The sequence below is a fragment of the Spizellomyces punctatus genome (genome assembly GCF_000182565.1).
Source record: "Spizellomyces punctatus DAOM BR117 chromosome Unknown supercont1.17, whole genome shotgun sequence".
Lineage (NCBI taxonomy): Eukaryota > Fungi > Chytridiomycota > Chytridiomycetes > Spizellomycetales > Spizellomycetaceae > Spizellomyces > Spizellomyces punctatus.
Window position 1 is genome coordinate 57,424 of NW_015971553.1, and position 25,926 is coordinate 83,349.

The window sequence follows — 25,926 nt, forward strand, 5'->3', positions numbered from 1 at the left end:
GGAAGAAACACGCGTTAGAAAATGGGATTCAACCAAAAGTAGTGTTTGGAGAGAGAGAGAGCGCGTGTTCAAACGGAGCAATCAAAAGGGTTATCTTTTTTGAATGACACAAGTTACTACTATATCAACGGAATTGTTCAAAGACTAGATAGATGTGCTTTGAATAGCGGTATTTTAACTTTACTGAGCGATAATGAACTGACATTTCCCACAGGTTTCGCTTTTGTCATGGCGAGATGTGAAAATGAATGGGGCATATACAAGAAAAAAACGGTCAACTATCCATTGAGTTTGAGCAAAAATGCTGATGCGGTATTCGTATCCACAGGCGAGATCTATTTGGCGATCTTGTCGCAAAGGTTTGTCCGACAAAGCGACACCAGATTGTCTGGTGGGGTTGGTCAATAAGAAACAAACTACCGTACATGGTCCCAAGTCGTTTTTTCTGTGGGTTCATGGTCAACGATCTTTGAGTCTCTATGATACGAGTTTTTTGAGAAATGGTTGGTGGGGATGGGGTTGTCGGTGCTCGTTGGCTAGTCGCGCAAAAGGCAAGTCTGAGCGCACTCTCGCATCCAACTATAGAGGCGTTAATAGCCTGTTGATGGGGTGACCATTTGCAAATCGTGGTTTGCACAAGTAGGTAGTATCGTAGAGGTTTCTGTTAAACAAAACTTTTTGTGTAAATGCCAGCGTCAAGTTATAGCGAAACGTTCGTGTCGCCGTTTCGATTAGGGAACAAGCTTGACAAGAGTAGTAGTCCTTCATTCTGACACTCTGGTGTGCTCTTTTTTCGATACCTGTCAAACTAACACACTTGCAGATACAACCAGAAGCTAGAGTTTAGATCCTCTATTTAACAATTCTAACCCGCAACGAACTCTTTACGAGTTCAAGTAGATCAGACGCATCGCAGAATCATGTTCCTCTACACACTGCCAATGTTCGCGCAATATTCAATCTAAACAAATCAGGACGCAGCGTGAACGTAAAGCTCATAGTGTTCCCGTTGTCTTCTGCGACTACCTACTGCCCGTATCACGCAATGTTGAATGTAAACAAATCAGGATGCAGATCAAGAGATTGGTAAAGAAATATAAAGCACTACTCTTTTTTCTTCTGGGCAGTACCAACACGCCCATCACTGTCCATACACACTGGATACACATGGGCACACACAAGTCCATCGTAAACAAAAAAAATATCCAAGTCAATATCCAAAAATCATGAAATAATAAACAACATTTTTTTTTAAAGTCTATAACAGTCCCACAGTCCCACCCACCCATCCAACATCCAAAAAGAAAAAAGACATAGAGAGAGAGAGAAGCAAAAAAAAAGGGGAGGGAACAAAAAAAATAAAACCAAAAAAAAAAAAAGACGAGCAACACACACAACAACAAAAAGAAAACGCCGCATTAAACACCAAACCAAACATTCCACCTAATAGCCAACCCTTCCAACCACTCTCGTTCCTTAATAACCAAACGCATCCCTAGGCACTCCTCCTCTACGATTCCAACGACAATAAGCACACACCACCCGATACATACGTTTTCTTATTCATGCGCAAAACGACAATGTGGACCAGCCCAACACCGTCCTTGCGCAAAATACCGGCACTTGACCTTGTTATGTGTCGGAGCTGTACCCGGGTGCGCCGAAAACGCCGTCCCACCCGTCGAAGTCTACATTCCCAAAGCAACAATCAATTTTCCGTTATGCAAGACTATATATATATATCGAGTTTTACGTACGGGGTAGGCAGCGATATAAGGTCCAGGCCCAATGTAATGGCTAAATCGACAATTTTGTCCCGCCCAGCAGCGACCTTGTTGAAAGTATCTACACACTGGAATAATTTGCTAAAAAAAAAAAAAAAACAAAACAAAGACGTGGTAAACATGTGTGTGCTTGTGAGAGAGAGTGCTCTTGCCATTCGGGGCCCGGGACGTTCACCGTACCTGAGGATACATAGGAACCGGATATCCAGGAACCATCCCATACGACGCATTCGGAGGTGGAGACCCGATAGCGGGAATCGGGGGTAAACCATAGACTTGAAGCGGCGATGTCACGGAATACGCGTGTGGAGAGGTGGGAGCTGTGGGAAGGGTGGCAGGGAACGCATCAAAAAAGAGTCCTGGAGGTTTGGACGGGTCATAGGAAAAGAATTCGGGTGGTGTCGTTGTTGTGCTTGTTGTGCTGGTGGTCGTGCGTTTCTTTGTAGACGACTGCTGTTGTTGTTGTTGCTCTTGGTGTGCTTGTTGTTGTTGTTGTTGTTGTGTGCGTGGGCGGGGAGTAGGTGTGGCAGAGAGTAGCAGACCGCTATTGGTATTGCTGTTGGCTGGTGGTTGTTGTGGCGGGTGTGGGAGGTAAAGCATGGCGTGCTCGGGAGAGACTGCATAGTCGCCGCTGTAATAGTACGCGGACGCGAGGTTTTGTAGCTGCTGTTGTTGTTGCTGCTGCTGCTGCTGTTGTTGTTGTTGTTGTTGTAGGTGCTGTGGCTGTTGTTGGTGGTGGTTGGGAAGGAGGTGATGATGGACAGGGTGCTGGTGCAATGGCAGTGCATGTTGACCACCATTTTGTTGTTGCTGTAGTTCATCTTTTCCTTCCGCCCCATTGTCCTCCTCCAGTCCGACTGCTACTCCTGTTGTTCCTGCTGGTGGGGCGTGGGATTTGACCCAAGAAGCGGACAAGGTCGTAGGATACATGATTTCCTGTTCTGCACCGGGCGCGACCTGCGGCGGCGGTGGCGGCAAATGCCGTTGTGAATCCTTATCCTGTTGCTGTTGCTGTGTATCATCTCCAATGACTTTGAGAGGGGAAGTCGCTGCACTGGAAGCGGATTTGAGAGCAGGCGTGGATGGACGTGAACCCGACTCTTGTACTGTCATTTGACAGAGAGCCGTAATGAGCTCTGCCGTTCCATCGAGTGTGTCAGTTGTTGACATCATTTGCGACTAGGGAGAGTGGTGGAGGGGGGGCAGAGCGGGCGAGCCAAAAGGGAGGAAACGAGAGGAAACAAAAAGGGTGGTGGTGGGGGACCGCGCGCAAAAACAAAAGGAAAACTCGCAAGTCCGACCACTGGCAGACAGAGAGAAAGAAATACTCGTAGGAGGAGAAAGAGTTGCAAAGAGACGCAAACGTTCAGGAATGCGTTGGTCCCCAAAATTGCCCGTATATACTCTTTCCAAAACAAAACTCGTTTGTAAACAAATAAACTAGTAGTAGGACTCGTTCCCGACTAGAAAACACATGCGATCGTGGCTCAAAGACAAGAGTTGCGCGCGCGCGAGAGAGAGACGGAGGGGGAGGAGGTAACAAGAAGCAAAGAGGTGGGAGGGAAGAGAGAGCGCGCGCGAGGGATAAAATAGGTGAAGAATTCAAGAAATGAAAGAAGAAAGAAGGGGGGAGGGAATAATAAACTCCTTTTAATAAACAAAAGAAGGAGAGAGAGAGATACTAATGAATAAAAAAGGGATAAACAATGTGATATAACTTGTCACTTACTGCGTATGAATGTGTTGAATAGATGAATGAATTGCTCTTGTCTTCCTTTCTTGTTTTCCCGTGTAGTTGTTGTTCCTAGTATCTCTCTCTCTCTCTCTCTCTCTCTCAACTGCGCAGTGTGAATTGTTGGAAAAGAGTGTGGGAATATTCACTCTTCTTCTCACAGAGTGCGTGGGAAATAAAAGGGGTAAAAAGGGGAAAGAGCAACAAATGAAAATGGGCGGGAAATTGTATTCTTCTTCGTTCTTGTTCTCTCTCTTCCCCTCTCTCTCTCTCTCTCTCTCTCTCTCTCTGCGCGTCTCCTGATTCGTACAAACCCATGATGACATCACATGAACACATTTGTCTTGATTAGGCAATGATTCCATCTTTTGCACCAATAAAGTTTATTATAACAAATTTCAAACACAATGCATTTTGCATTATTCCCTCCATTACACACTCATATCTCTCATTTAATCACGGCTTGATGGATTCACTCGAGAATCTCCAGGGCGTGCATTGGATGGCACACTGGATTTTTCTATACTCGGTGCATTCGTATCTCTTAGAGGGGTTGGTCCAAAGCCTTGTGTCAGTCGGGATTCATGACTCGCTGTTTTGGGTTCACTTGTTGGCTTGTCCAGTACAACCTATCAAAGAAATGATTTTGGCATATGCACACATGCACACATACATGTTTAATAGTTTTCATGTTTTACCTCTTTGAATTGCTGCAGGATGGGCTTTTCGCGTTCATCAATGTCTGGCATTCTGAAAATGTGTGAGAGAGAGAGAAAGAAACTAGGAAAGATTTGGTCTGTCTGCGCAAATGTGTTTGCCTGTACAAAAAACCACTGTGGGGTGTGTATTGAGGTTACCTCTCGCTTTAAATAGTTGCGACGCTCTCAGTGATGTCATGCACGTGGTATAAGTGGGTGGGAAATGGGTAGGTAATGACGATTGTGTATTAGCGGGTCATCTAGAGTGGGCTTTTACAAGAAGGGACATGACGAGGTGTGAAATCGAGTCATCAAGAATACCCATCAGATGAACGACAGCCTTTAGCGCGTCACGGAAATTCCAAAGTATATCACTTTTGACACTGTTTATCACTCGTCACCCCCCGTGGGGGGCCTCACCCTCTAGGGCCTAGACTCTAATCATGCAAACTAATGCAACGGATGAAACTGGATTGATGAGCAGAGTACGAGTGGTCTTTCACTTTTATTAAAACTAGCTCTGTATCAAAACACCCCACACCCCAAAGGCCCAGACCCTCTCTCATCCCAAACCCAAGCTCGTAACATTTCAACAATGTAGTGTTCCAAAACGGGGGGAGGCATCTTACACAGGGCTTTGACATGGAACAAATACCAAAATGGAATGGAGAGTGCGTTCTTGTTATTCTTGAAATATGTACATCATGTTTTTGTAAAAAAAAAAAAAAGGGCAACAATACCCTCCAGTCTCCCCCTCAACTAAATACACACACACACGTACAGAGATACAAATATTCCTTTGTCCGCTCCGAATCAATAAAATATCGCATTCACCATCTTTGCTCATGTACAATGTCAACCCGATTCCTCTACCCTTAGCTCACGATATGCATTGCTTCATTTCTTGCTCGTGTTCGTGTTGGTGTTCACGGGTTGGCCAGTCCCCTCAGCCTTCTTTCTCGACGCCCAATAGTTTTGCCCATACGACACAGTCAACTCTTCTCCTGGGTACAGAGGCTTGATCGACACGTAGATCGGTCTCCACAGATTATTCCACGGAACGTAAACAACATCACAGTTGGGATCATCATCATGGTTTACAAATCTCGCAATGTTGCCGATAAATTGGGAATCAACACCCAAGGCCATGATATTCCCATTCTCATCACGAATCCGACTGTAATAATGCCATTCGTAATCCGTTGATCGCGACGAATTCACCAGCATGCCAGAATACTCGGTAATGAACGCATAGGGAGGGATATACGCATCGGTAAACACTCCAAACTTTTTAGCTTCCCCCGTCCATTGAACGTAAAACCGTCTATCGTTGGTAATAAACTTATCCAGAATAGGTCCAAACACACGGGCATAATTATCGTATAATTCCTTTTCGGCGACGTAGTACTCGTCTTTTGTCAAGTCGTGGGATTCAATGTACGGTTTGAGAGAATCGGGGATAATAAGGTTGTGAGTGTGTCGGAGGCCGAACCATGTTTCGAAATCTTCGGGGTAGAACCGACGGGTTTTCCAGGCTTCGACCGCGGGTGCGGCTGTTTCCACTGTACCCGCAGTGGATGGGAACAGTGTTTGGATCTTTTCCAATTTCAGTGCCTAAGATTTTTGACAAACAGCAAAATTGCAATGAGCATCTTTTGCTCATTTCCGCCCCTTGGTTCTCTAAACTCCTGTTCTTTTACCTGACTCCCCAACAAGATTCCAGCAATAAAAGTAATCGACAAGACAAAGTACCGCTTGGCACTCGACGACCCTTGCGAAATGGGCTTGTACCCCTTTTGTGTATGCGCTTGACCCATCCTTGTTAATATGTGTAAAAGAAGGAAACTGGGATATGGAAGAGAGAGGAGGGAATCACTCATAAGTTTCCTTTAAATACTCGCCATTGTCTTTCTACCCAAAAAGATTGGGTTCCCCATCCAATATGAAAGTCAACGATCCAGATTAGTTTTTGAAACAACGTTTCATTTAAGGTTACTCGTTGTGCAGCGCCACTGGGCCGCGTACCATGACTGTGCCATGGATGGGACCATATGGCCGGGGGGTAAATCAATTGATGAGTGGCTTATTAGCAATGCGAGAGGGGAGTACAAGGCGGCGGTTACTGTGGGTGGATCCGACGGTAACTTTGCGAGTGGACAAAGAAACCCCCGCGGCAAGTTGACAAACGAAAGAAGTTTGCAAATAAAGAGAACAAAACTCGCAATACCAGCCGTTTACTGTACAGTGTGGAAATGGATGGCAAGGGCAATAGCCGTCATGTTTTGAAATATAGGACACTCCCACTTTTCCATCCAATTTGATTTTTTCATTGTCTCATTAGCCGCACTCGGAATGACTCGGCAAGACCCCCATTGCAGAACCCGACATCTTGCGACAGTTTATGGTATGACGAGTGTAAACAACTAGGTCTCTATTCAAAAACAAACCAGTCGGCGTCATTTTCGTCTCCTGCCCATATATGGGATCATCACGCCAAGAACCCGCAATATACGGGACATGGTTCAATTCATAGCGGTGGACAAAGTGCCGATATGACGAGTTGTTAAACAATAGGGCTTCATTTGAAAGCAGTGAGAGACTGTACAAATCCCCCCATTTGTCTCCTTCCCCCATACACGGGATCGACCTGGAAATCTAAAGAGGCAATGGACGGTGGGTGGAAATGAGCCGGGTATGACGGAACTTTATAAATAACAAGTCAACTGTAAAGTTCTGTACCACAATGGCCATTATATCTCTTTCGCCCAGTTTACTTTGACCCATCCCATGCCAAGCAACACCCGCATAAAGAAATCTATGGCGTCAGTTCATGGGGACGGGTGGTAAGAGTTTCTAAAATAAAAACACTGTAAACAGGTTGAATTCGGTAAAAGAATTCACCAGACTATTACACCTTCCAGCACTCAACAACAATAAACAAAAGAAAACAACACACAAGGCACAAAATACCCGCATCTTCCCCTCACAATTACCATTGACGTATTGCAACCCTCGCACTCTAAAAAAGCGGTCCATATCTGAACCATTCAACATCCCCCAAATAAAATCTTGTCCCCCAAAAACCAAAACAATAGTTACCTATGTATAGCACACATAAAAAAGTGTCTCTCTTGTAATCACCCACTGGTACCAATAAAAGACAAGTGTTCCAAATCGATGAGTGGTAGAATTGAGCGGCTCACTTCACAACAACACACACAAAACCCACACTTGCCAAAAATAAATCCACTCGCTGAACCGTGATTTGATAAGGTATTTTATTAAGTTACGGAGGGAGTGTTCAATTTGGGCAAGTTTCGTATTTTTTTTATTATTATTAGAGTATATAAAAGTAAGCAGTCCCCAGTTTTTTTCCTTCCTTGCTCCATTTCGGTTTATTTCCGTATTTTGCGTGCGTTGCATCGCTTGTTGAAATGAATATGGCTCCTTCAACAAATTCAACTGGTGTTGATGATGATCAATGGAAATGGGATATGGTTGTGCAATCAGTATATGGTTCAGTAAGTGTTACAAAAAAAAATAGAATGTACCGTTCGTTTTTGTTAAATTTCGACTTTTGAATTTTTCTGATTTTTAGTCGATTGTGTCGATTATTGCTTCGAGTTTGGTGTTGGTTGCGTATGGGTTTATGTATTGGTTACGACCCGCTCAGGTAAAAACCATCATCATTTTGAAAAAAATGTCAATATCCGCACCAAACAAAAAAAAAAAACTAAAACATGCCCTACATGTACCATTATTATTAGGCAAATCGCATATCCCTCCGCCTAAGCGTCATCATCGCCTTTAGCGACATATTCTACGCCCTCTTCCTCCTCATCTCCAACATCCCATCCGTAACAGAAGGCCCAACATGCACATCCTCCGTCTACCTCCAATTCGCATTCGAATTACTCAGTCTATTCGCAACAGCAGCGATTGCCTTGAATTTATTAATGGTGTTTGTGTTTCGGATGGAGGCGAAAAAGAGGTTGGAGAGGTGGTATTATGGCGTAGGTGGGGTTTTGGCTTTTGGGTTACCGTTGATTGCGCTTGTGGCGGGCCGGTTGGGGTGGGATGAAGGTAAGAGTTTTATTGTTTTTTTTTACGGTGCAACAAAAATGTGAAAAGGGTTTACTAATTGGTATCTTTTCTTTGGGGCACATTTTAGTGAATGAAGAGTGTTGGATTAGATCTGCAAATGATAGCAAAGCTTCAACCATGGCATGGAAATGGTAAGTCCCGACCTACAAACAGAACTTGAACCCATATCTACCTTTTCACATCGTCCCTAACCCATCCTTTTTTTAACTTCAAATAGGGGTATCCTCTACTTTTGGGTAGCAGGCATCAGCCTCTTTTGCACAGTCGTAACCATCCTCGTCTACTTTTTCCTAAAACGCACGGGCGTCCCACTCCCAACAACCGAATCCACTCCCTCAAACCCAAACAACACAGTCCTCTTTCGACGAACCCAACGTATCATCCAACGAGCTGTATCCCGTATTGTCGTGTATTGTCTCGTACCCATTGTTTCTCAGTTTTGGAATATTGTTTTGGATGGGTTGTTGGAGGCTGGAAAAGATCCTTGGTGGGTTTATGTTTTAGCCAATGTATTTAGTGGGTTACAGGTAAAAAAACCGTTGGTGACGTTATTTCTGGTCGTCTTTGAAAACCCGACACTCACCCCCTTTTTTTTATGATATAGGGCACATTTAACGCCCTCGTCTTTTTCACAATCGACCCAGCAGTCTCCAACATCCGCGAAGAACTCCGCCGTCGCATCATCAAAAAATACTACCTAACCTCAACCGTCCCCCAAACCCTCTTTGAACGCTTCCGATACGCACTCATCCAAAAAACCCTGCTCCGTAAACGAGATTTGAAACAACCTTCAGTAATAAACAAGAGTTCTGCATCGGTTTTGCAGAGCGAGACGAAGACGAGGCCGTCGCAGTTTCGATCGGAGGATGTGGATTTGGTTCAGCATGCGAAACCGGGTTTGGTTGAGAGTGGGGTTGCGAGAGAGGGGGAGGCGGATGTTATTGCGTTTTTGTGATACCAGATTTTTTTTTACCTTTTTTTTGGGGGGGTTGGGTTTTTTTGTTTAAATAAAAAGTTTTTGGATTATTTGTCCCGGTTTAACTTGCATATCTCCTCGTTAATGACCATGTGGGATACTCTACGTGTTGCTCTATCAATACATTTGCCACAAGCACAATGACATCTTGATCTGGATAAAACATGTACGGTATTTACTCATCATCCCACTTAAAAGCGCTTTTATCAAATTGCGGTTTTCTGCATGAATTGTTTGATTCGTTGCTGTTCATTAAGATGGCGTTATTAGCAAGGCAATAGGGTGTGATACGAGGTTTTTTATTTTAGGTAGAGTTTGACTAAAACTGGTATGTACGGGCAGAATCGTTGCAAACATGGTCTTGATATCATCAGAAGAAATACATCACATTACAGGACCCAACCCGAAAGGACATACCACTATTCGCCCCACAATCCGCTGTCCCTCTCGATCCTCATGAAATCCCCCACTCGAATGCATTAAGGTATCCCTTACGTAATCCCATATCTCCACCTACACGTGCATTCGTTGACGATCTTGGGTATCGCGGGGCGGTTGTCATTTTACTCTCGACGCACCATCTACATAAGTCATGACGGCCCAAAAGACTTTGAAACCCTTTCTTATCGCCTTTGATTTTGATTGGTAAGGAACCCACAGGGTTTCCCCTACTTTTACTGAAATTCACGACATGCGTTTTATGGGTTTAGGACGTTGATAGACGAAGATAGCGATCGATACATATTTAGTACACTATCCCCTCCACTTTTGAAAAAGGTGAATATGTAGTGTTTGATCAATGGTGTTAGTTCTCGGATGTTCACATTTGTGTGTTTTTTTACTCTCTAGTTGTATGAGTTACATGGAACTGTTCAATGGACGGATTTAATGGTTTGTGTGTTATGTTTTTCGGATGTGACAGTATTTTAGTAACAAGGTTATTTTGTTGTTTGGTTTGTATAGGCTCAACTCCATGAAGAAATGTTTTTGAGTGGTGTTTCGGCTCAAGAGGTTTTAGAGGCTTGGAGGGGTATTCCATTTGTATGTATTTTGTTTAACTGTTGATTTCGGTAGGTTATGTTTTGGTAGGTTTTGTAACATTTGTTTTGTTTTTTTAGAATCCAGCAACGGCTAAAGCGATAACAAAAGCAACTGCCCACGCCAAACTGATTATTCTCTCCGACTCGAACACGGTAGCCATTAAGGAAATCCTAGAGGTAAAAGAAAAAGAAAAACCAACCCATACCATTCCCCACATGTTTGCAAACTCTCCACTACAAACAACTCATTAACGATGATATAGACGCACGCCCTAACACCCCATTTCGACACCATCATCACCAACCCCGCCCATTTCGACTCTACAGGATGTCTCCTTGTTCATCGCCTGATTCCACCCACCACCCCACACTCTTGTCCAAATGGATGTGCAGTTAATATATGCAAAGGTATACTTTACCCACTCTTGTCTTGTTAGTTACAATGTGGTATATAAGTGAACGGTTGTTTTTTTGGTTTTTTGTTTTTGATAGGACAAGCTTTGATGGAGTATATACATACCCACGGACCCTTTGACCACATTATTTACGTTGGAGACGGTCGAAATGATTTATGCCCTGCTACAAAACTATCCAGGTACCATCATCCCCCCAAATAAACACACACCCACATTGCCACTAACTTTTAATTTTCAGTACCGACTATGTCCTCCCACGAACAGGTCACGCCCTCGCATCCCTCCTCTCCCCCACATCCCCCGTAACATCTCCAGGCCTTCCAGACCCAGTCCGATCTGTACCGGATTCGGTTGTAAGGAAGGTGTGTGCACGTGTTGTGTTTTGGAAGGATGGTGGGGAGTTGGAGAGGGTTTTGGATGAGGTTTTGGGAGGGGTTCAGGATGGGGTTTGAGTAAAGTGTTTATTCCTGGTTGCGTAGATGGGTGTAATATACCTGCGTGATACATAGACTTTGCGATATGATATTAAGTGTCCGTTCACCTTTGTGTGTCGAAAAGGTTTTACTGTTGTCCAACCGATCCTTGTTATTTCGGGTTTGTCTGAACAAGACACAGAGTGTTCGAAGAAGCCCCCTGTTGCAAAAGGTGGGGGGACATGAATGATATCTGCATGGAATACCGTGGGGTTGACTATTGGAGATAATACATCTTTTGCATGTAGCGGATGCTTTGGGGATGGCCGTATCGAGTAGCTAATGCGTTATATTGAATAAGTGAGAGCTACGTTTTGTCTAATAAACACGTATGGAACGAAATCTGCTTATCAAGAAAACCAAACGATATGTTCAATACCATCTCGTATTGAAAATCTATAGGAGAAGCATTACAATAAATAATAAAAGATATATCATTCTTGACCCCAATTCATCTACTCTTCCATTTGTCCATTGCAACTTTAATATGGATACCACACACATGCAAATACTAACGCACCCTCCCAGACCCCTTTCTGAATTTATTCCTTCTCGCCCCGGAAATCACCGCCGACGCCGGCCGTCCACTCGGGTTCCTAATCTTCCAATACTCCAACCTCCCCTCCATGTACCTCTCACCCTCACGAACAAGTGCGCCCACATCGCCATTAGCAGCGCTCATAAAAACAGGGTCGGAAGCTAATCCCCGCAAAAACACTCGGTCCTCATACAACTCTTCTAAAAGATTTCGCTCAAAGGTTTCAGTATCGTACGGCGTGGTGGGACGTTGCGTGACATTTTCAACTTGTCGTGTAGTCGTAGACCTCCGCGCAGGTCCGACCACACCTGGATGATACACCCCAACACCTTTTGAACTCTTTGTACTCGTCTCTCGCTCCTTTTTCAATTGACTCGCATCAATCCCCTGAATAGCCACCATGATCGCCTGCTTACACCTCAAAACCCCAACCCGAAACTCCTCAACATCAGCCCGAAGGTACGCCCCACGATGATACCACACCAACGCATCCTCGAAATTCCCAGCCGCGAATAACGCCTCTGCTTTCGCGGCGAGTGCTTTCGCGAAAGATGGATCAGCCTTGAGGGCTTGTTCCGCATCTTGGAGGGCTATTTCGTATTCACCTTGGAGTATTCGGCATTTGGAACGGAGTGATAGGGCCGTGGGGTCTGTAGGTCGGGTTTCAATCGCGCGAGTGTAAAGGGATATCGCGGCGGAATAGTGACCTTGGCGGGATAATCGCTCGGCTTCGGCTACGAGAGCTGGAAAGAGGGCTTGGGATTGCGCGATGAGGGACGTTGAAGGTGGATTAGCGCTTTCGGGGGTTTTGGGTTTGGGAGGTGATTGTTGTTGGGTTGAACGGGTTGGTTTGGGTTTTTTGGGTGCGATGACCGTGCGGGTTGGGATTGGGCTGCGTGTTGGCATTGTTTAGGCTTTCTCTCTTTTGTTTTTTTGTGGTATGTATGTATGTGCGTGTATGTCGTTGAAGAAATGCAAATGCTTGCTCTCTATCCGCACTTTACAACTCTCGAACTTTTAACACAACACAAAAACCCCAGACCTTTACTCTTATACCCAACCAATTACGCTAAAAAAACCCCCAATACAAAAAAAAAAGCACATGCCACACATCATAACATCAACTATTTACACATGCTCTAAAAATGTTACCAAAAATATTTTCACGCATATCAAGGACCAACCCCCATCTACAATATAGTATGCAGGGGGTTAGGGATATCATTGGGATTATGTTTTTGCGGGAGGACTTTACGGAATTTTGCGCATGGTTGTGAACTTTTTGTGTCAAGTTGGCGGTTCTGGGTCCCTATCAATCAGTCTAAAGCCCTACACTGGTGGAGGAATTTTGAAGCAAGTTTGTTGGGGTGATAGGCTTTGTTTTGTAAGAAATCCCAGTCTTGCGAACAGTTGAAGGGGCGAATATCTCAATCAATGACCTTGACCAGATACCCTGAACATTCATTTGGGAAACCAGTAAAACAGAACCTTTCGTCGCTCCAAGACAAAAATCATACTCGCCACGCACATTACCTACCTTTCGAGCATTCTACATGTAGTAATATAGTCAAGCCTTGGTCGATAAAATATTCCAATGGATATAGTACATTATCTCGTTCCATGTCCACGCCAACTTGATCACTATCTGGCTGAGTTAAGGACAATTAAAGTGTTTGCGTGTTCTTGCCCACTGTAGCCATTGGCGTGAGGACGAGATAAAAAGTTGCCATGTCTGGCCGTTGTTCAGCAAAATGTCCATTTCCCAACATCTTATATTTAAATCCCAAAAAAACAAAAACATCAAAAAATTGGCCCGAACGCGCAGATGTTCGCTGGTTGTCTATTCCTTTAGTTCAGGCCACACCGATTGCTGTAAGAGTAGTTTAGTCGTGAACAACGGTAGTTTGTGTGGAAATACTCATCGTTAAGTCCAATATAGACTTTGGAGCCGACCCCGGTTAGTTCCACATGTCAAACTTCTCAGATTAGTAGCAACTTGACATCCTACTAGATGGTTGTAATAAGATTGACTTCCAGTCAATGCATTTGAAACGAGATTTGCATCAATCTTCACCATCATGACCATATAATCCATTACCTGCCTAGTCGGACCATTGCACGGGCTGTATCTATATAAAGTTCCATTGGCAATGCCCTTAACAAAGATGAGGGTCGATACAATATTCCGAACGCGACAGATAAAGGCACGAACGATTACGGAGCCTAGTTTTAAAGGGGAACACAGCTTTGGACCAAAGGCCAAATTTGAATGAAACGAAATATCGCTTTCTTTGAAACATTGATAGAATTTCCGGTTTGCGCTTGCTGTGTCTCAACAGACTCTTCTTTTGGAACGATAAGCACTCCCTTCCTAACGGTGACATCCAGATTTCACATGATGGAGTACATGCGACCGATAACCTCAGTTGCCAGGGCATCTCCATCTGACGACGCTACAAGTACAAAAAGCTCCGTAACAGCAGAGAACCCTCTAGCAAAGCCCGTGAGTACCAGCTCATCTCCCTCCTCATCTCATCTCCAATTAGAAGACGAGGAAACGGACCTGCAAACCTTTCGCCTCCGTGAACCATCTGGCCCAGTATCTGATTCCGAACATGATTCCATTGTAGAAGAGGCATGGACGAGCAACGATCGTTTCGTTCCTTATCGTCGAGCTATTACCCCACCTCCTGTGGCAAGTCGTAGGGCAGCCACCGTAGATGGATCCAGCATCGTCAAAAAACCACCAACAGGACCCGTCTCGCTGTTGTGGAAACCAAAACAGCCAGTCCTACGAGACCGGGTGGGCGACATTGAAAGTGATGAGGAATCGGATGGTCTGTCTTGGTCATCGGGATCAAGCTTCTCGGTTGGGGAAACCCGACGGGGTGTATATATTCCATCAGAGTTTCGAGCAATCGGTGAAGGTCCCAAAATGGCGGATCGCATCGTGTCCATTGACGAAAACGAAGAGCATGAAGAAGGCTCATCGGCAGCGGACGACTCTGAGAACAATGACGTGCCTTCTCCATTGTTCTCGTCATCGAATGCAAGACACGTTCGGCAGGAAACTCCTCCGCCAGTACCCACAAAAGCTTTAAGACCTGCATTGCTTCGACCTTTGGGAGCTCCATCCACAGGTCACTTGAACCGATGGAAGGTCGTAAATGATCTTGCCTCACCCAAAGAGGTCATCGAGGAAGAAGAGGAGGAAGGGGATGCAGCAAATCAGGGTTCATCTCAATCGTTGGCCGAGGAACCAACGTCTACTCCTTTAGCACCGGCAAAACTAAAAGAAATTCGGAGTCTAAGTGCATCTTGGCGGCCCAAAATGTCAATGTTCCATAAGTCCTCATCTGGCCGCCTTGTCCCCGGTTCCAGCGAGCCCTCCACGACAGTAGACTCTGAAGACCGCAAGAAACCACCAACACATCTTAGTAGTCAAACTACACTTTCCGGATCCCAAACCTCGCTAACAGGATCACAAACGAACCTTGCGGTTCCAAAACCCGCTGAACCAGATCAAGCTCCCGTGAAACACAAATGGTTCCGCCCGTTACGTCCATTCTTCCCAAAATTATATTCAAAGGATACCGAAAAGCAGCCGATGCAACTCCACCCATTGGCGCATGAGACCACCGTCCACTCCCTAACAAACATTGACCCACCACCCGAGTCCAAACCCAAACATCAGAAATCTTCCAAAGCATCAAAACATGGCCCGTCATCAGCAGCAGCAGCCAGTCGTAGAACCAAGGAAACTCCACTGTTAAAGCGATTGATGATGAGAAAGGAGAAGGCGGCGTCGAATGAGGTGGCGCCCACCAGCGACCCAGGCAAAAAAAGGCAGGACAAGGAAACTAGGCGAATGCAACCGTACACAAATCAACGTGCTGAACAGAACGGGGTTGTGCGCCATACAAGTGAAGATGACATCAGCATAGAGTCCATGGCGGAACAACAAAAGTTTGAAAGCAGATATCGGGTAACGTAAAATGACAACCCACTTGTTTGTTTATACTATGCAATATCCTCATGGTTTCTGTGTTTCAAGATTCTCAAAAGGATTGGCACAGGAGGCCACTCCACCGTCCGACTCGCACAACGCATATCCGACGGCACCCTCGTTGTCTGCAAGTTTATTCGGGAAACATCCGTCTGGCATTGGCACAAGGATCCCCGCTCCCCAACGGGTCGGATACCATTAGAAGTGCACATCATGCGTCAGTTCATTGCTCAAGGAAACAATCCAGGCATTATTCGCTACATTGAGCATTATTGTGTTGAATCACGGTTCATTATCGTTATGGAGTATTTGGGTGAAGAATGGGTGGATTTGTATGATTTCATTGAAATGTACGGACCGGTCGAAGAGGAGATTACAAAGGACATTTTCGGACAGATTGTGGAGACATTACAATATGTACATTGGAGTGGATACGTGCATAATGACATAAAAGGTAAACAAAGACAAATGACATGTCGAAACGTTATAGCAGTATCGTGTATACCCTAACCTGATCCAAAAAAAAAAAAAAAAAAATCCTTTTAAAACAGATGAAAACATCATGATCAACACACGTACACGACAAACCAAGCTCATCGACTTTGGTTCCGCTACCCCTCTCCGACCTGGAGAAACCACCGACCTCTTTTACGGTACAAAAAAGTTTTCCTCCCCGGAAGCCGTCCAAGGTCTCGCATACTACCCAGAAGCCCAAGAAGTGTGGGCACTCGGCACACTCCTCTACGTACTCCTCTTCAAAATGGATCCATTCAAAGACGACGACGAAATTGTTGACTTGGAGATTGTGGATCGAATTGAGGAGACTGTTGCGCGGTCAAGACGGGATGGACGGGATCCTATTCATGTTAGTCCTGAGGCGGTTCAAGTGCTCAAAGGGCTGATGGATAAGGATTGGGGAGCTAGAATGCGCATTGGAGAAATTATGAACATGAGGTTTTTTCAAGGGTATCATCAGCGGAAGAAAGTTGATGTTGCTTGAGAGAGTGGTGGATAGATGCAAAAAAAAAACTACTTTTTATGAACAATTTGTTTTTCAAAGGAACGAATGGATATAAAGTGTTTTGTTTAACTAGCATTATCTTTTTATTTTTGGCCTAGATCTAGTTAAAGTATTTTTTATGTTGATCGGAGCCCCCCCAATTATCCGAAGCATCCAGAAATTACAAATAATGCAAGTTGAATAGACGAAGGATCATATGTCGCGTCTGAGAGACGAAAATAGCTTCGTCTGGAAACGACAGGGTAATGCGACGTTGGGGACTCGCCCTTCATATGCGAAAATCGAATAACAAGCAACAATAGGATTTCTGACAAAATGCATCTGTGCATGTTTATGGATCTACATGCTTGCATTTAGCGACATTTTTTTTTATAACATTGGACTGGCTATCTCCAGTAAAACCAAGAAGAGCATCACGTCATCTCCTAAACCAAGAATTTAAGATATCCGTGTGAGTGATTCATGCACATCTCGTCAACGCCGTCGCTGTGGGCTGCGACATCCACAGGACCCTTGGCGGGAGCTCCGATAACCAGTGAAAAGTCCTGGATGAACTCGCGTCCTAGTTCAAAAGCACAAGGACGATCCCCGTCGTCAAAAATGCGTCCAATGGGTCTTGGTGCAGCAAAGTCATCGTCGGCTATCTCTGTGCTGAACATGGGGCAGCCACTAATGGAGACTAGGTCAGGATCCACGCCACTTGCAAACGGCGGTATCAAATTGGCGACCGATGAAAAAGGCGGAGTTCTACTTCGTACTGGTCGGAGTGCTATGAACTTGATGAAACTGGATGCCGACGCCGTCCTTCCTCGTCCAAACGGTGTCACGCACAGCATGATGAACATTAGTCGTACACAATCGGCTGCACAGGTTGATGCAGAAATGCCGATGAGAAACGTTACTTCGCCAGCAGGTCCACGACGTCCACAAACCCGACGCATCCGCAGCTCAGCAAATCTCATCACGACCAGTCCATCTCGACCTCAACCACAGAGTACGATAAGTATGGGTATGTTTGGACCCATGTCAGCGTCTGCAGAGCTTTTGAAACAGCAAAGTTCCCCAGCTCTGCATGCCACTAGTGAACTCGCTGTGGAAGTCAAACCATCCCATGCACCCACACCACCTGCACAACCACCTGCACAACCACCTGCACAACCACCTGCACAACCACCAGCTTCCTTCAACCGGCGTCGAATGGCATCAGATCCTGTGATGAGCTCCCCGCGAACGTCCCTACTACCAACCATAGAACCTCAAAACAGAGTAATGTCAAAGAAGGATCGGAATAAACCCCAAAGTGTTCAATATGATGAACAAAGGCCTCAGACCGAACCGCCGGAGCGCAATAACGACGAAACAGGTCATGACTCTATGGAATCAACAAAAGGTGACCTCTCAAGTCGTTTAATGACGAGTCCAAAACCAATTTGGAGACCCGGTGGAACGGATCTACAGGCGCGGGAAGAATTCGTACGAAATCGTAAGTTTCCGTCTAATCAACCCAACTTGGAACCGAATCTGTTATGAGCAAGTAATATTCATGTATCTTGCACAGGTAACAAAGCACGAGCGCTGGCAATGCGAGCACGCAAAGAAAACAAGTCCAGGCGAGCCAGAAAACGATATGAAGATGACGAGTCGGATGAGGATGAGGATGCCTCGGACGAAGGAGTTGCAAAGGAAGTCGTTCGAGTGACTTTTGCAGAAGACAATGAACGAAAGTCTAGAGCGAGCCGCGGAAGAAAACTAGATGATGGTAAGCATTGCCTTGCAAGTACGTGCAGAGCCATTGAAAATCTCTCATTTCTTGAATTCCTTTTATTTAGACCGCCCTGATACCGCTTCCACCCTCCAGCTCCCAGTCGCTCCCATTCTACGACGAAGGTCGATTGTCCGACGAATTCAAGATCCTGAAATTACCACTGCCCAGACATACGATGCTACAAATCGATTGGCACCGCCTCACTCAGGCGCTTACCCCCGTCTCTCAAAACCTCCAAAAGCCCGAAAAAGAACGGGAGCGGAGGAAGATGATATGGAAGTAGAGGAAGAAGGTAAATTCTTGGTTCGCGTTTCTGGTTTTCCATATGTGGAGTTTGTATCAATCACGTTTTAACCCTCTTGCAGCTACAGTTGAAGCCCCTTTGCCACCAAGTCAAAATCACACACTCCGCACTATATTCCTGAATGGTATGCCGTCGTATAATGCCTCTTGGTTACTTCAATCCAAAATAACATTCCATCCTGTTACAGATTTTACCATTCTGTCGACGCATGCAACCACTCTCCAGGATATAGAAATGCAATACGTTTTACGGGATGTGGATGCAATTGGAATGAAGCCCCAAGGGTGGACCGAAAGGACGATTGATGCTTCGGATGTTCCCAACATGTGCTGGAATCTGTTCAAATATCTAAGATGTGGGGATGCGGGTGTACCAACAAATAAGGGGTTATTGCCCGATGATGCGGCTGGCAGAATGTTGACTTTTATGGGTATGCTGCTCTTCTATCAACAGGTTGCCTTACATCTTCTGACTTGAATATGTTTGTCATTTACTAGGTAAATCAGGGGTTACGGACCAGGATAAGCTCTCCTTTCTACGATCAGAGGTTTTCAACTTGGATCGAAAACGATATCTCTTTTTAAAGGCCATTATTGGACACATTCACAGGTGAGAACCAAGTGTAAGCCTAGCACCGCGAAAAGATCCTCGTATAACGATTTACTTCAACAGACTATCCCGAATAACGATTCCTCATCCACATACCCTTATCACTAGCCTCTCATCATCATTCGCACCTCTCATTCTTCCTCAAAAATACTGCCCACCCTCATCAGCAAGCCAGCCGCAAACACCTCTTATCAAGCTCAGCGATCTGCGACCTGTCCCAGGATTCCGTCCGCAAGAAGCAGCTGAAGCTCCACCCCTGAGTCCACTACTACCCACGTTGTCTGCTGCGGAATTGACAGAGGATGACGAGAGGGAGATCATGCTGACATGCTTGACGAACGATGACTTTGAAAAATGTATCCAAGGCGATTGGTGCTGTGCTCCATTGACTCCGCAAGCGGCTGCGTTGGAGTTGATGGCTAATAACTTTGACGTTGTTTTCGGGTAGGGCGATATACCGTGCAGGGTTTGATCAGAAGGTGTATATAGTTCGCGAGCGTAGTTAGCTAGCTGCCCAGACTAGTCTTAGCATCAATACCAGTGTGCCCTACAAAGCCTTCCCAGTCATCGCGTCGGTGGAAGGCACCATCTTCCCATTTATATAACGATAACTTGCACCATCTCCTACGTTATACTTGTAATAATTGTTCGTGCCAGCGACATTAATCGCCTTTCGGAAAGTAATGTTGATCCTTGGTGAAGCCGTTGCGCGCTTCGGAATGGCATGGAGCCATTCTTTCTGTGTTGTCCCTTGCATCACCAGCAGATCCCCGTCTTCCAGGACAAACTTCTCCTTCTTGGATTTATCTTCTTTGTGTTTCATCAAAAAGTCCCTCGTTCCGCCCAACGTCAGCGAGGCTATGGAGGGGTTAGGACCAAGGAAGGACTCATCATCTGCATGATAAGTGATAGAGTGGGAACCATCATGGTAATAGTTTAGGAGGGTAAAGTTGTAGGTGGCACCCGTTGCACTTTCGACATGCGCTTTGAGGATCTGAAGTGGCATGGGAATCGGACGAGGTGGCTGTTTGTAGAATGATGCGGGAGACTTGGTTTCGTCAATTCCAAAGACAGTCGTAAATCGTGGCGTGTTGACCTGTTACGAATCTTTAGTAGATAGCCAAGAGAAATCAGCTTGCGCAGTCATCAATTCTACCTCCATTCCTCTGATCTTGTATTGCACCTTGTACCAGTTCAGTGACTCGAGACACCACGTCATGAACTCTTTCGCCATCGATTTAGTGATAAACTGCTTAAAGTATAGCAAATCTAGTCCTGGTGACTTTTTGATAACCCTACGAAGCGCTACATTGATTGCGGGAGATACGTCCGGTGCGTCTCTTTTGGGTAATTTTGAAGCTGGAGCCTGCGCGGACTCATCGTCTGCCTTCTCGTCGGCGGACCTGCGGCGTTTCGAAGAGGGTTGGAATAGTTCGTCGATTCTTGGCATTCTAAAACGATATCACAGTTCAGGCAAGGCAGCATTGGACAGGTTTTTTAACGCTTGCGGCAAAAAGGACACTAAAGCCGCTTACGTCACGGCCTAACGATCTCGATCGCAAAGCTGCCCTGCTCAACTTGCGGATAAACAGAAAAACGAAATGCATCATGTCAAAATGAATATATTTCAGCTAATGGCTATCCCATCTCTTCTTGAGTGAGCCTGCGTACGATATCTCGAATATACAAAATTTTCTGCAATTCATCATATACATGTCCCGCCCTAACATTACGCGGGGTTGCTACGGGTTGCTACATATCCGACCCAAGTGTTTTCCCATCGTGCCCAGGAATACTCTCTCATCCAACGGATCAACGGATTACTTCTTTCCCATCTTCTCGTACGCGGCTTGAATGTCCCTGCAAGCCGCGGAAGCTTCGCGGCAAGACTGAGCGCAAGTCTGGCAGTGATCGGTTTTGTGCTGCGAGAAAGACAAGAGAGATATAGCATCGTAATACCGAAATGTGGAAAACAGCAAAGACGTACACTGGCGCACATCTCAGCACAGTGGTCGCATGCTTTGGCGCAAATAGCAGCAGTCTCGCCTGCGTGCATGGAATTGACGGACATCAAGCGCATGGTAACATTACATAGTTCTGTCAAACATACATGTCCATAAGTAAGTCACTCACACCATTGCACAGACAACGTGAATTATATACCAGCACAAGCTTTGCAATGGCCGTAACAATCCATGTTTTCTTCGATAGCGCGGTTAGCACATTCTTCGCAGGTCAGCATACATTGAGCAAGAGAGTTGGAATGCTTCATGCGGAATTTAGCGTCCATCATTATATGATTCAGTATTGGGGACTGTGTAGTTGTGACTGGTGGATAGGCCTAGATTGGTAAAGATTTGGAATGTGGGGAAGAAGCTCGTGGGGTCAACCTTTAAAAGCGAGTGTGGGGTAATTTGAAGCCTGACGTTTGGTTTGGCTGTGTTGAGTTGACTACACTGGGCAAATATACCGCGGATGGAGTGACGGGTTTCTACCTGGCGGGTTTGCACAGTACCAGTAATGTGTGCGTCACGTTCTCCAGTGCACACTCATGCTTGCTCGTGCACAAGTCCCGTCAAGCCATATTACCAGAATCTTAATCGGAGGAGGACACTTCACACCAACAGATTGTCCCCTGTCACGGTTTTGATGGGTCGCTATCTACCCCTATAAAAAACTGGCAGAAACAAGCATGGGAGCTGCTTTCAATATCGTCAAGCAATATTTTCGATTGACTATCCAAATGCTGTTGACACGAGGAGTGGTACCGAAGCATGAGTGATTGCGAGCGAAAAGTAGCTGCACCACGGCATCCAAAACTGCTGAGGAGGCGATCCTGTACCTGTCATAGTGTGTGGGCAAAAAGGACTGAAGAGTCTGCAGATAGATGCAGAATGAGATGAAATGCAAGATGCCTCCTTCGATTTAGGCAAATGAACTATGCACAAGCTCCATCATGAAAAACGGGTCCAATACAAAACATGAACGGTGCAATTACTATCCCTTGCGGCCCATCTATGAGAGGAATATTCTGCGGTTGCCACCTGCATACATGCATGACTCAATATATCCAGTCTTTTTTCTATATAAACCCCCCTCTTCTTCTTCCCTCTCGTTTCTTTATCCTTGACTCTCAAAGCATCTGCCCAACGCTCAAGTCTCAAGTCCATCATGAGAATACTGCTCTGGTGCCGAGGACCTTCCCGATGACTACAACCAACTGGAACCAGCAACAATTACTCGGAACCAACAAAACTGCTATTATGCTGCCACATTTGTTGAGCTTGGTTGGTATCTACCAACAGCATTTCTTTTCATTCTGTCATTCATCTCGCTGACATGCAGTTTTTTATAGTCTCCAAGCCTTGTCACTGAAGATCCTCCAGCTTGCGAGTCTCCCCAATGTTGCAAAGACTCTGGCTTCAATGCCATCAAGAGTTCTGGATTACGTATTGCGTGTATAATTGTCTAGTAGTTAGTTAGCTTTTCCGAACCGGTTGTCGCTGGTTTATTCCCTGGTGTGGAGGCACTGACATTTGTCTTTGCCAATACACTAATCTTGTCACTATTTATGCAGCGTGCACCAGAGGTGGACATTTCAAGAAATAGATCAAGTATTCATTTGATAACTTTGTACACAGAAATCCCAGAACTCTCAAACTTCAAATAAACGGTCATTCTTTAAAGTATTGAATTTCCTTTCCAACTAACATCCATTCATTCTTTCGCTGAAAACCTTTCAGACCCTCTAGTTTCCAGCAACGACACCGGGTTCATGGTAAGGGTAATGGTACTGCTTTGAGAAATGGTGCCTGCGAGCCGGGTGCCTGAAGCGAGGGAGAACATCCCTGTGAGGCACGGCTTCAGTCATAACGTAGCAGGCTACACGATAGAGTGCCAGCAAGGAGGATGCAAGCCAAAAGTACTGCATGAGGGACACTTTTAGTTGGTGATATTCAGAACGTTGGAGAGAAATAGAACTTACCCCGAGGATTTTGATAAGAGCTGTGGAGTGCAGAAACCAGCCTTTGGGATAGCAAATAAGGTTAAGAAACCATGTTTAGAATAAGAAAATTATTCATCTAGATGTTACCTAGCACACCAAAGACGGATCCCGTCGCCAGCGTGAATAAGGTACCAGTCCAAGCAAGATCCCGGAACATGCTACGCACAAAATCGGTTAGCGTTGACATCTTTCCACACCCGATATTGACGGTAAATATGGCGCAAAACACTTACGCAGCAGCCGTCAAAACATAAGTGAAAGCCGCCAGTGGAGCCATCCAAATGCCCCAACCAGCATTGTAATCATAGCGATCGTTAAGAGGGATTGAGCCAGCACCCATTAGACCAAGGGACAAACTGACAGCGATATAAAAGCTGCCCCACATTGTGTGGAAGATCGAAGCAAGGGTATCACGAGCACTGCATTGTGATGTACATATCAGCACCAAAAGAAGGGTATGATGCTTGAAACGAGAAGAAACTCACTTGAAAGCCCACATTCCAGCCGCGAATTGACCGAATCCGCCAAATGTCAACACAAAAGGCCAAAGCCTGAAGGGAGTCTCGGGATTCCCGTACCACTCTGTCAACCACGTCGCTACAATGAACGTTGCCGTCGCATAGCTGGCCAGGCCCATAGCCGACGGAGGAGCAATAGGCTTAAGGTGTATTCGAACAGGTGGAGGCGCATTGGGAAGGTCGTACCCTCCGCCTGTTGCGGTGCCAGGACGATCAGAAAGGGCGCCTCCTGCATCGCCTAGCGTGTATGTACTAGGGTATGTATAGTTTGTCGGGTTGTTCAAGGCTTGCGCGGGGGCGTCGCTTGGCTGACGACTCCCACGGAGGGCATTCGGGAGGTGCATTATGCAAAATATATGTTTTCAAAAGGTACAAGTCCCAGTTGGGATATCAGATGCACTTGAGTTGTAAGTGCCTATACAAGATGAGGAGGGACCGAACGCACAATCTTTTTTAAATGCAGCCCCATATCCCAGGCGTCCGTGTCATACGCGACAACGCATCTCTTCCCGGCCAGGGCCAGAACACTAGTCAACTTGTTCAACATGATCAATGACGTGCATTGGCCCCTTGTCGTAGTCAGAAGATGGGGATACCTATCACATATATGCGCTGGAACCAATATAGCGAAAAATGAAGACCCTCAGTTAGTGACGAATGGATTACGTGCCGTGAACTCTTTACCCGTCTATTTTGGTCTCCTGGTCGCTGCCTCGGTTGATATTTGTTGATTTTTACATAGGTGCAGAATGGGACACCTTTACTTGGCATAGGATCATTTTTATTTACTGACATCATTGTTGATGTCGAGGCGTAGAATATATTCCAAACTGTCAGATCAGAGCCATCAGGTTTACTGCTGTTGTGAACGACAAAGGCAGTACGTGGAGGCAGACAAGGATGGAGCATGACCTTGTGTATGCTATGGAATTGTTTCTATTCCCTCAACCATTGAGATTGCTTCTTATTCATGACATGGACAGGGTGTGGACGCTCGTACTCTGCGCGTTTACTTTGATGCTTAGGCACGCGCCAAGCTTATGGGACGAACTCAGCCGCCATTATTCGATAGGCAAAGGACACCTCTAATCTCCAGATATTGGGCAGCCATCAATTACTCTCTTTGTGTTGATGCGAGACCAATATTGAAGGTAGAAATAACCTGAACTTGGAATATTGAAAATATTTCTCGATTGGACACTATTTCTTGCCTTCATGCCTGTGCTTGCAAGATCGCGGACAAGGACACATGAGTTGAGTACTCATTGGTAATACAGACGCACTCAGGAATGCAAGGACAGTGCTCCAGAGATTCTTAAATGGAAAATAAATCAAAGGCTTTCTCGCGCAAAGATACAAATATGATTATCAGGGGAGTATTATATTTTCAAAGTAATATCCTTCAGATGGTAAATCCTATATCATGTCCCCTCCCTATGCATAGTTTGCCACCCGGTCGTTTTTGCCCGCCATGGATCCAAGGTGATGACCATTACTTCTTTGCCCATCACGGCGGTCGGATCATCGATTTAGTTTCGGTTTGGTCGATGGACTTTCAGTGCATTTTTTTGACCTGCCGAATGACCGCAGGTATATCCCCGCAGTTTGTGTCGCATTTTATGCAGCTCCCGGGTAGCGTTTCATAATGATTGATACCCGTCGGGTTTGTATTGGTGTTTGCCGAAGTTAAAGTACCGGAAAGGCGATTAAACAGGAGAGTCTTCCGTGGCTCAAATCACTTGAACAAGCCCGAGATCCATCCTCGGACCTTGTCCGTTTTCGAGGCTGTGGAATCCGAGGAATCGCGGGTCAAACTCTTGGAGAGCTTCAAACCTCGTGTTGATGTCGCTGTGGGCGAATCAAGCTTTGCGGCGTTCTTTCCTTGAAGGAGACCCTTCTTGGGAGCGAAGATGGCAAGGTGAGATGGAGTAACGTG

General features: G+C 45.5%; 12 protein-coding genes across 12 annotated transcripts; 5 read left to right on the forward strand and 7 right to left on the reverse strand.

The window, feature by feature from the left end:
* The first annotated feature begins 95 nt into the window (after nucleotides 1-95).
* On the forward strand, nucleotides 96-664 carry SPPG_09487 (uncharacterized protein). The gene has a single exon (XM_016757654.1). It carries the CDS (start codon nucleotides 302-304, stop codon nucleotides 611-613), a length of 312 nt encoding a protein of 103 aa, XP_016604879.1. The 5' UTR covers nucleotides 96-301; the 3' UTR covers nucleotides 614-664.
* A 564-nt stretch (nucleotides 665-1,228) lies between these two features.
* SPPG_07673 (uncharacterized protein) lies at nucleotides 1,229-3,777 on the reverse strand. The gene is made up of 4 exons (XM_016755830.1): nucleotides 3,514-3,777; nucleotides 1,965-3,431; nucleotides 1,758-1,865; nucleotides 1,229-1,688 (listed from the first exon to the last, which is right to left on the reverse strand). Exons 2-4 carry the CDS (start codon nucleotides 2,955-2,957, stop codon nucleotides 1,560-1,562), a joined length of 1,230 nt encoding a protein of 409 aa, XP_016604880.1. The 5' UTR covers nucleotides 2,958-3,431; nucleotides 3,514-3,777; the 3' UTR covers nucleotides 1,229-1,559.
* Nucleotides 3,778-3,875: 98 nt separating this feature from the next.
* On the reverse strand, nucleotides 3,876-4,361 carry SPPG_09488 (uncharacterized protein). The gene is made up of 2 exons (XM_016757655.1): nucleotides 4,215-4,361; nucleotides 3,876-4,145 (listed from the first exon to the last, which is right to left on the reverse strand). The coding sequence occupies exons 1-2, from the start codon at nucleotides 4,263-4,265 to the stop codon at nucleotides 3,969-3,971; spliced, it is 228 nt and encodes a 75-aa protein (XP_016604881.1). The 5' UTR covers nucleotides 4,266-4,361; the 3' UTR covers nucleotides 3,876-3,968.
* Nucleotides 4,362-4,874: 513 nt separating this feature from the next.
* Nucleotides 4,875-6,153, reverse strand: SPPG_07674 (uncharacterized protein). Its single transcript, XM_016755831.1, has 2 exons — nucleotides 5,915-6,153; nucleotides 4,875-5,828 (listed from the first exon to the last, which is right to left on the reverse strand). Exons 1-2 carry the CDS (start codon nucleotides 6,092-6,094, stop codon nucleotides 5,112-5,114), a joined length of 897 nt encoding a protein of 298 aa, XP_016604882.1. The 5' UTR covers nucleotides 6,095-6,153; the 3' UTR covers nucleotides 4,875-5,111.
* A 1,344-nt stretch (nucleotides 6,154-7,497) lies between these two features.
* SPPG_07675 (uncharacterized protein) lies at nucleotides 7,498-9,430 on the forward strand. The gene is made up of 6 exons (XM_016755832.1): nucleotides 7,498-7,735; nucleotides 7,813-7,887; nucleotides 7,982-8,297; nucleotides 8,386-8,449; nucleotides 8,536-8,845; nucleotides 8,923-9,430. The coding sequence occupies exons 1-6, from the start codon at nucleotides 7,649-7,651 to the stop codon at nucleotides 9,271-9,273; spliced, it is 1,203 nt and encodes a 400-aa protein (XP_016604883.1). The 5' UTR covers nucleotides 7,498-7,648; the 3' UTR covers nucleotides 9,274-9,430.
* A 412-nt stretch (nucleotides 9,431-9,842) lies between these two features.
* SPPG_07676 (2,3-diketo-5-methylthio-1-phosphopentane phosphatase) lies at nucleotides 9,843-11,379 on the forward strand. Its single transcript, XM_016755833.1, has 8 exons — nucleotides 9,843-9,939; nucleotides 10,005-10,071; nucleotides 10,144-10,185; nucleotides 10,258-10,335; nucleotides 10,413-10,511; nucleotides 10,598-10,742; nucleotides 10,827-10,929; nucleotides 10,989-11,379. Exons 1-8 carry the CDS (start codon nucleotides 9,887-9,889, stop codon nucleotides 11,200-11,202), a joined length of 801 nt encoding a protein of 266 aa, XP_016604884.1. The 5' UTR covers nucleotides 9,843-9,886; the 3' UTR covers nucleotides 11,203-11,379.
* Nucleotides 11,380-11,627: 248 nt separating this feature from the next.
* On the reverse strand, nucleotides 11,628-12,872 carry SPPG_07677 (uncharacterized protein). Its single transcript, XM_016755834.1, has one exon. It carries the CDS (start codon nucleotides 12,665-12,667, stop codon nucleotides 11,735-11,737), a length of 933 nt encoding a protein of 310 aa, XP_016604885.1. The 5' UTR covers nucleotides 12,668-12,872; the 3' UTR covers nucleotides 11,628-11,734.
* A 1,075-nt stretch (nucleotides 12,873-13,947) lies between these two features.
* SPPG_07678 (CAMK protein kinase) lies at nucleotides 13,948-16,858 on the forward strand. The gene is made up of 3 exons (XM_016755835.1): nucleotides 13,948-15,746; nucleotides 15,816-16,221; nucleotides 16,319-16,858. The coding sequence occupies exons 1-3, from the start codon at nucleotides 14,031-14,033 to the stop codon at nucleotides 16,765-16,767; spliced, it is 2,571 nt and encodes an 856-aa protein (XP_016604886.1). The 5' UTR covers nucleotides 13,948-14,030; the 3' UTR covers nucleotides 16,768-16,858.
* A 530-nt stretch (nucleotides 16,859-17,388) lies between these two features.
* SPPG_07679 (uncharacterized protein) lies at nucleotides 17,389-20,128 on the forward strand (the record flags this gene model as incomplete). The annotated part of the gene is made up of 7 exons (XM_016755836.1): nucleotides 17,389-18,271; nucleotides 18,347-18,547; nucleotides 18,618-18,845; nucleotides 18,919-18,981; nucleotides 19,045-19,287; nucleotides 19,355-19,466; nucleotides 19,530-20,128. 7 exons carry the CDS (start codon nucleotides 17,389-17,391, stop codon nucleotides 19,912-19,914), a joined length of 2,115 nt encoding a protein of 704 aa, XP_016604887.1. The 3' UTR covers nucleotides 19,915-20,128.
* Nucleotides 19,215-20,963, reverse strand: SPPG_07680 (uncharacterized protein). The gene is made up of 2 exons (XM_016755837.1): nucleotides 20,623-20,963; nucleotides 19,215-20,562 (listed from the first exon to the last, which is right to left on the reverse strand). The coding sequence occupies exons 1-2, from the start codon at nucleotides 20,914-20,916 to the stop codon at nucleotides 20,014-20,016; spliced, it is 843 nt and encodes a 280-aa protein (XP_016604888.1). The 5' UTR covers nucleotides 20,917-20,963; the 3' UTR covers nucleotides 19,215-20,013.
* A 105-nt stretch (nucleotides 20,964-21,068) lies between these two features.
* On the reverse strand, nucleotides 21,069-21,914 carry SPPG_09489 (uncharacterized protein). The gene is made up of 3 exons (XM_016757656.1): nucleotides 21,630-21,914; nucleotides 21,454-21,563; nucleotides 21,069-21,388 (listed from the first exon to the last, which is right to left on the reverse strand). Exons 1-3 carry the CDS (start codon nucleotides 21,757-21,759, stop codon nucleotides 21,287-21,289), a joined length of 342 nt encoding a protein of 113 aa, XP_016604889.1. The 5' UTR covers nucleotides 21,760-21,914; the 3' UTR covers nucleotides 21,069-21,286.
* Nucleotides 21,915-23,057: 1,143 nt separating this feature from the next.
* SPPG_07681 (uncharacterized protein) lies at nucleotides 23,058-24,445 on the reverse strand. The gene is made up of 5 exons (XM_016755838.1): nucleotides 23,958-24,445; nucleotides 23,706-23,891; nucleotides 23,560-23,630; nucleotides 23,452-23,492; nucleotides 23,058-23,391 (listed from the first exon to the last, which is right to left on the reverse strand). The coding sequence occupies exons 1-5, from the start codon at nucleotides 24,332-24,334 to the stop codon at nucleotides 23,215-23,217; spliced, it is 852 nt and encodes a 283-aa protein (XP_016604890.1). The 5' UTR covers nucleotides 24,335-24,445; the 3' UTR covers nucleotides 23,058-23,214.
* Between the last annotated feature and the right edge of the window lie 1,481 nt (nucleotides 24,446-25,926).

Bases quoted from the DNA above. Each gene is read 5' to 3' on its own strand.
- SPPG_07681 (XM_016755838.1), bottom strand. From the start codon at position 24,334: ATGCACCTCCCGAATGCCCTCCGTGGGAGTCGTCAGCCAAGCGACGCC. The intron at 23,493-23,559 runs GTAACATCTAGA...GCTATCCCAAAG, and splicing joins ATCCGTCTTTGGTGTGCTAG to GCTGGTTTCTGCACTCCACA. The intron at 23,392-23,451 runs GTAAGTTCTATT...TCCCTCATGCAG, and splicing joins CTCTTATCAAAATCCTCGGG to TACTTTTGGCTTGCATCCTC.
- SPPG_09489 (XM_016757656.1), bottom strand. From the start codon at position 21,759: ATGATGGACGCTAAATTCCGCATGAAGCATTCCAACTCTCTTGCTCAA. The intron at 21,564-21,629 runs GTATATAATTCA...TATGTTTGACAG, and splicing joins CCATTGCAAAGCTTGTGCTG to AACTATGTAATGTTACCATG. The intron at 21,389-21,453 runs GTACGTCTTTGC...TCTTTCTCGCAG, and splicing joins GTGCTGAGATGTGCGCCAGT to CACAAAACCGATCACTGCCA.
- SPPG_07680 (XM_016755837.1), bottom strand. From the start codon at position 20,916: ATGCCAAGAATCGACGAACTATTCCAACCCTCTTCGAAACGCCGCAGG. The intron at 20,563-20,622 runs GTAGAATTGATG...GATTCGTAACAG, and splicing joins ACAAGATCAGAGGAATGGAG to GTCAACACGCCACGATTTAC.
- SPPG_07674 (XM_016755831.1), bottom strand. From the start codon at position 6,094: ATGAGTGATTCCCTCCTCTCTCTTCCATATCCCAGTTTCCTTCTTTTA. The intron at 5,829-5,914 runs GTAAAAGAACAG...CAAAAATCTTAG, and splicing joins GAATCTTGTTGGGGAGTCAG to GCACTGAAATTGGAAAAGAT.
- SPPG_09488 (XM_016757655.1), bottom strand. From the start codon at position 4,265: ATGCCAGACATTGATGAACGCGAAAAGCCCATCCTGCAGCAATTCAAA. The intron at 4,146-4,214 runs GTAAAACATGAA...TTTCTTTGATAG, and splicing joins TCCTGCAGCAATTCAAAGAG to GTTGTACTGGACAAGCCAAC.
- SPPG_07677 (XM_016755834.1), bottom strand. From the start codon at position 12,667: ATGCCAACACGCAGCCCAATCCCAACCCGCACGGTCATCGCACCCAAA.
- SPPG_07673 (XM_016755830.1), bottom strand. From the start codon at position 2,957: ATGATGTCAACAACTGACACACTCGATGGAACGGCAGAGCTCATTACG. The intron at 1,866-1,964 runs GTACGGTGAACG...TTTTTTTTTTAG, and splicing joins CGGTTCCTATGTATCCTCAG to CAAATTATTCCAGTGTGTAG. The intron at 1,689-1,757 runs GTACGTAAAACT...TTGGGAATGTAG, and splicing joins CTTATATCGCTGCCTACCCC to ACTTCGACGGGTGGGACGGC.
- SPPG_07678 (XM_016755835.1), top strand. From the start codon at position 14,031: ATGAAACGAAATATCGCTTTCTTTGAAACATTGATAGAATTTCCGGTT. The intron at 15,747-15,815 runs GTAACGTAAAAT...CTGTGTTTCAAG, and splicing joins AGTTTGAAAGCAGATATCGG to ATTCTCAAAAGGATTGGCAC. The intron at 16,222-16,318 runs GTAAACAAAGAC...CTTTTAAAACAG, and splicing joins CGTGCATAATGACATAAAAG to ATGAAAACATCATGATCAAC.
- SPPG_07676 (XM_016755833.1), top strand. From the start codon at position 9,887: ATGACGGCCCAAAAGACTTTGAAACCCTTTCTTATCGCCTTTGATTTT. The intron at 10,512-10,597 runs GTAAAAGAAAAA...ACGATGATATAG, and splicing joins CCATTAAGGAAATCCTAGAG to ACGCACGCCCTAACACCCCA. The intron at 10,743-10,826 runs GTATACTTTACC...TGTTTTTGATAG, and splicing joins TGCAGTTAATATATGCAAAG to GACAAGCTTTGATGGAGTAT.
- SPPG_07675 (XM_016755832.1), top strand. From the start codon at position 7,649: ATGAATATGGCTCCTTCAACAAATTCAACTGGTGTTGATGATGATCAA. The intron at 8,298-8,385 runs GTAAGAGTTTTA...GGCACATTTTAG, and splicing joins CCGGTTGGGGTGGGATGAAG to TGAATGAAGAGTGTTGGATT. The intron at 8,450-8,535 runs GTAAGTCCCGAC...AACTTCAAATAG, and splicing joins TCAACCATGGCATGGAAATG to GGGTATCCTCTACTTTTGGG.
- SPPG_09487 (XM_016757654.1), top strand. From the start codon at position 302: ATGCTGATGCGGTATTCGTATCCACAGGCGAGATCTATTTGGCGATCT.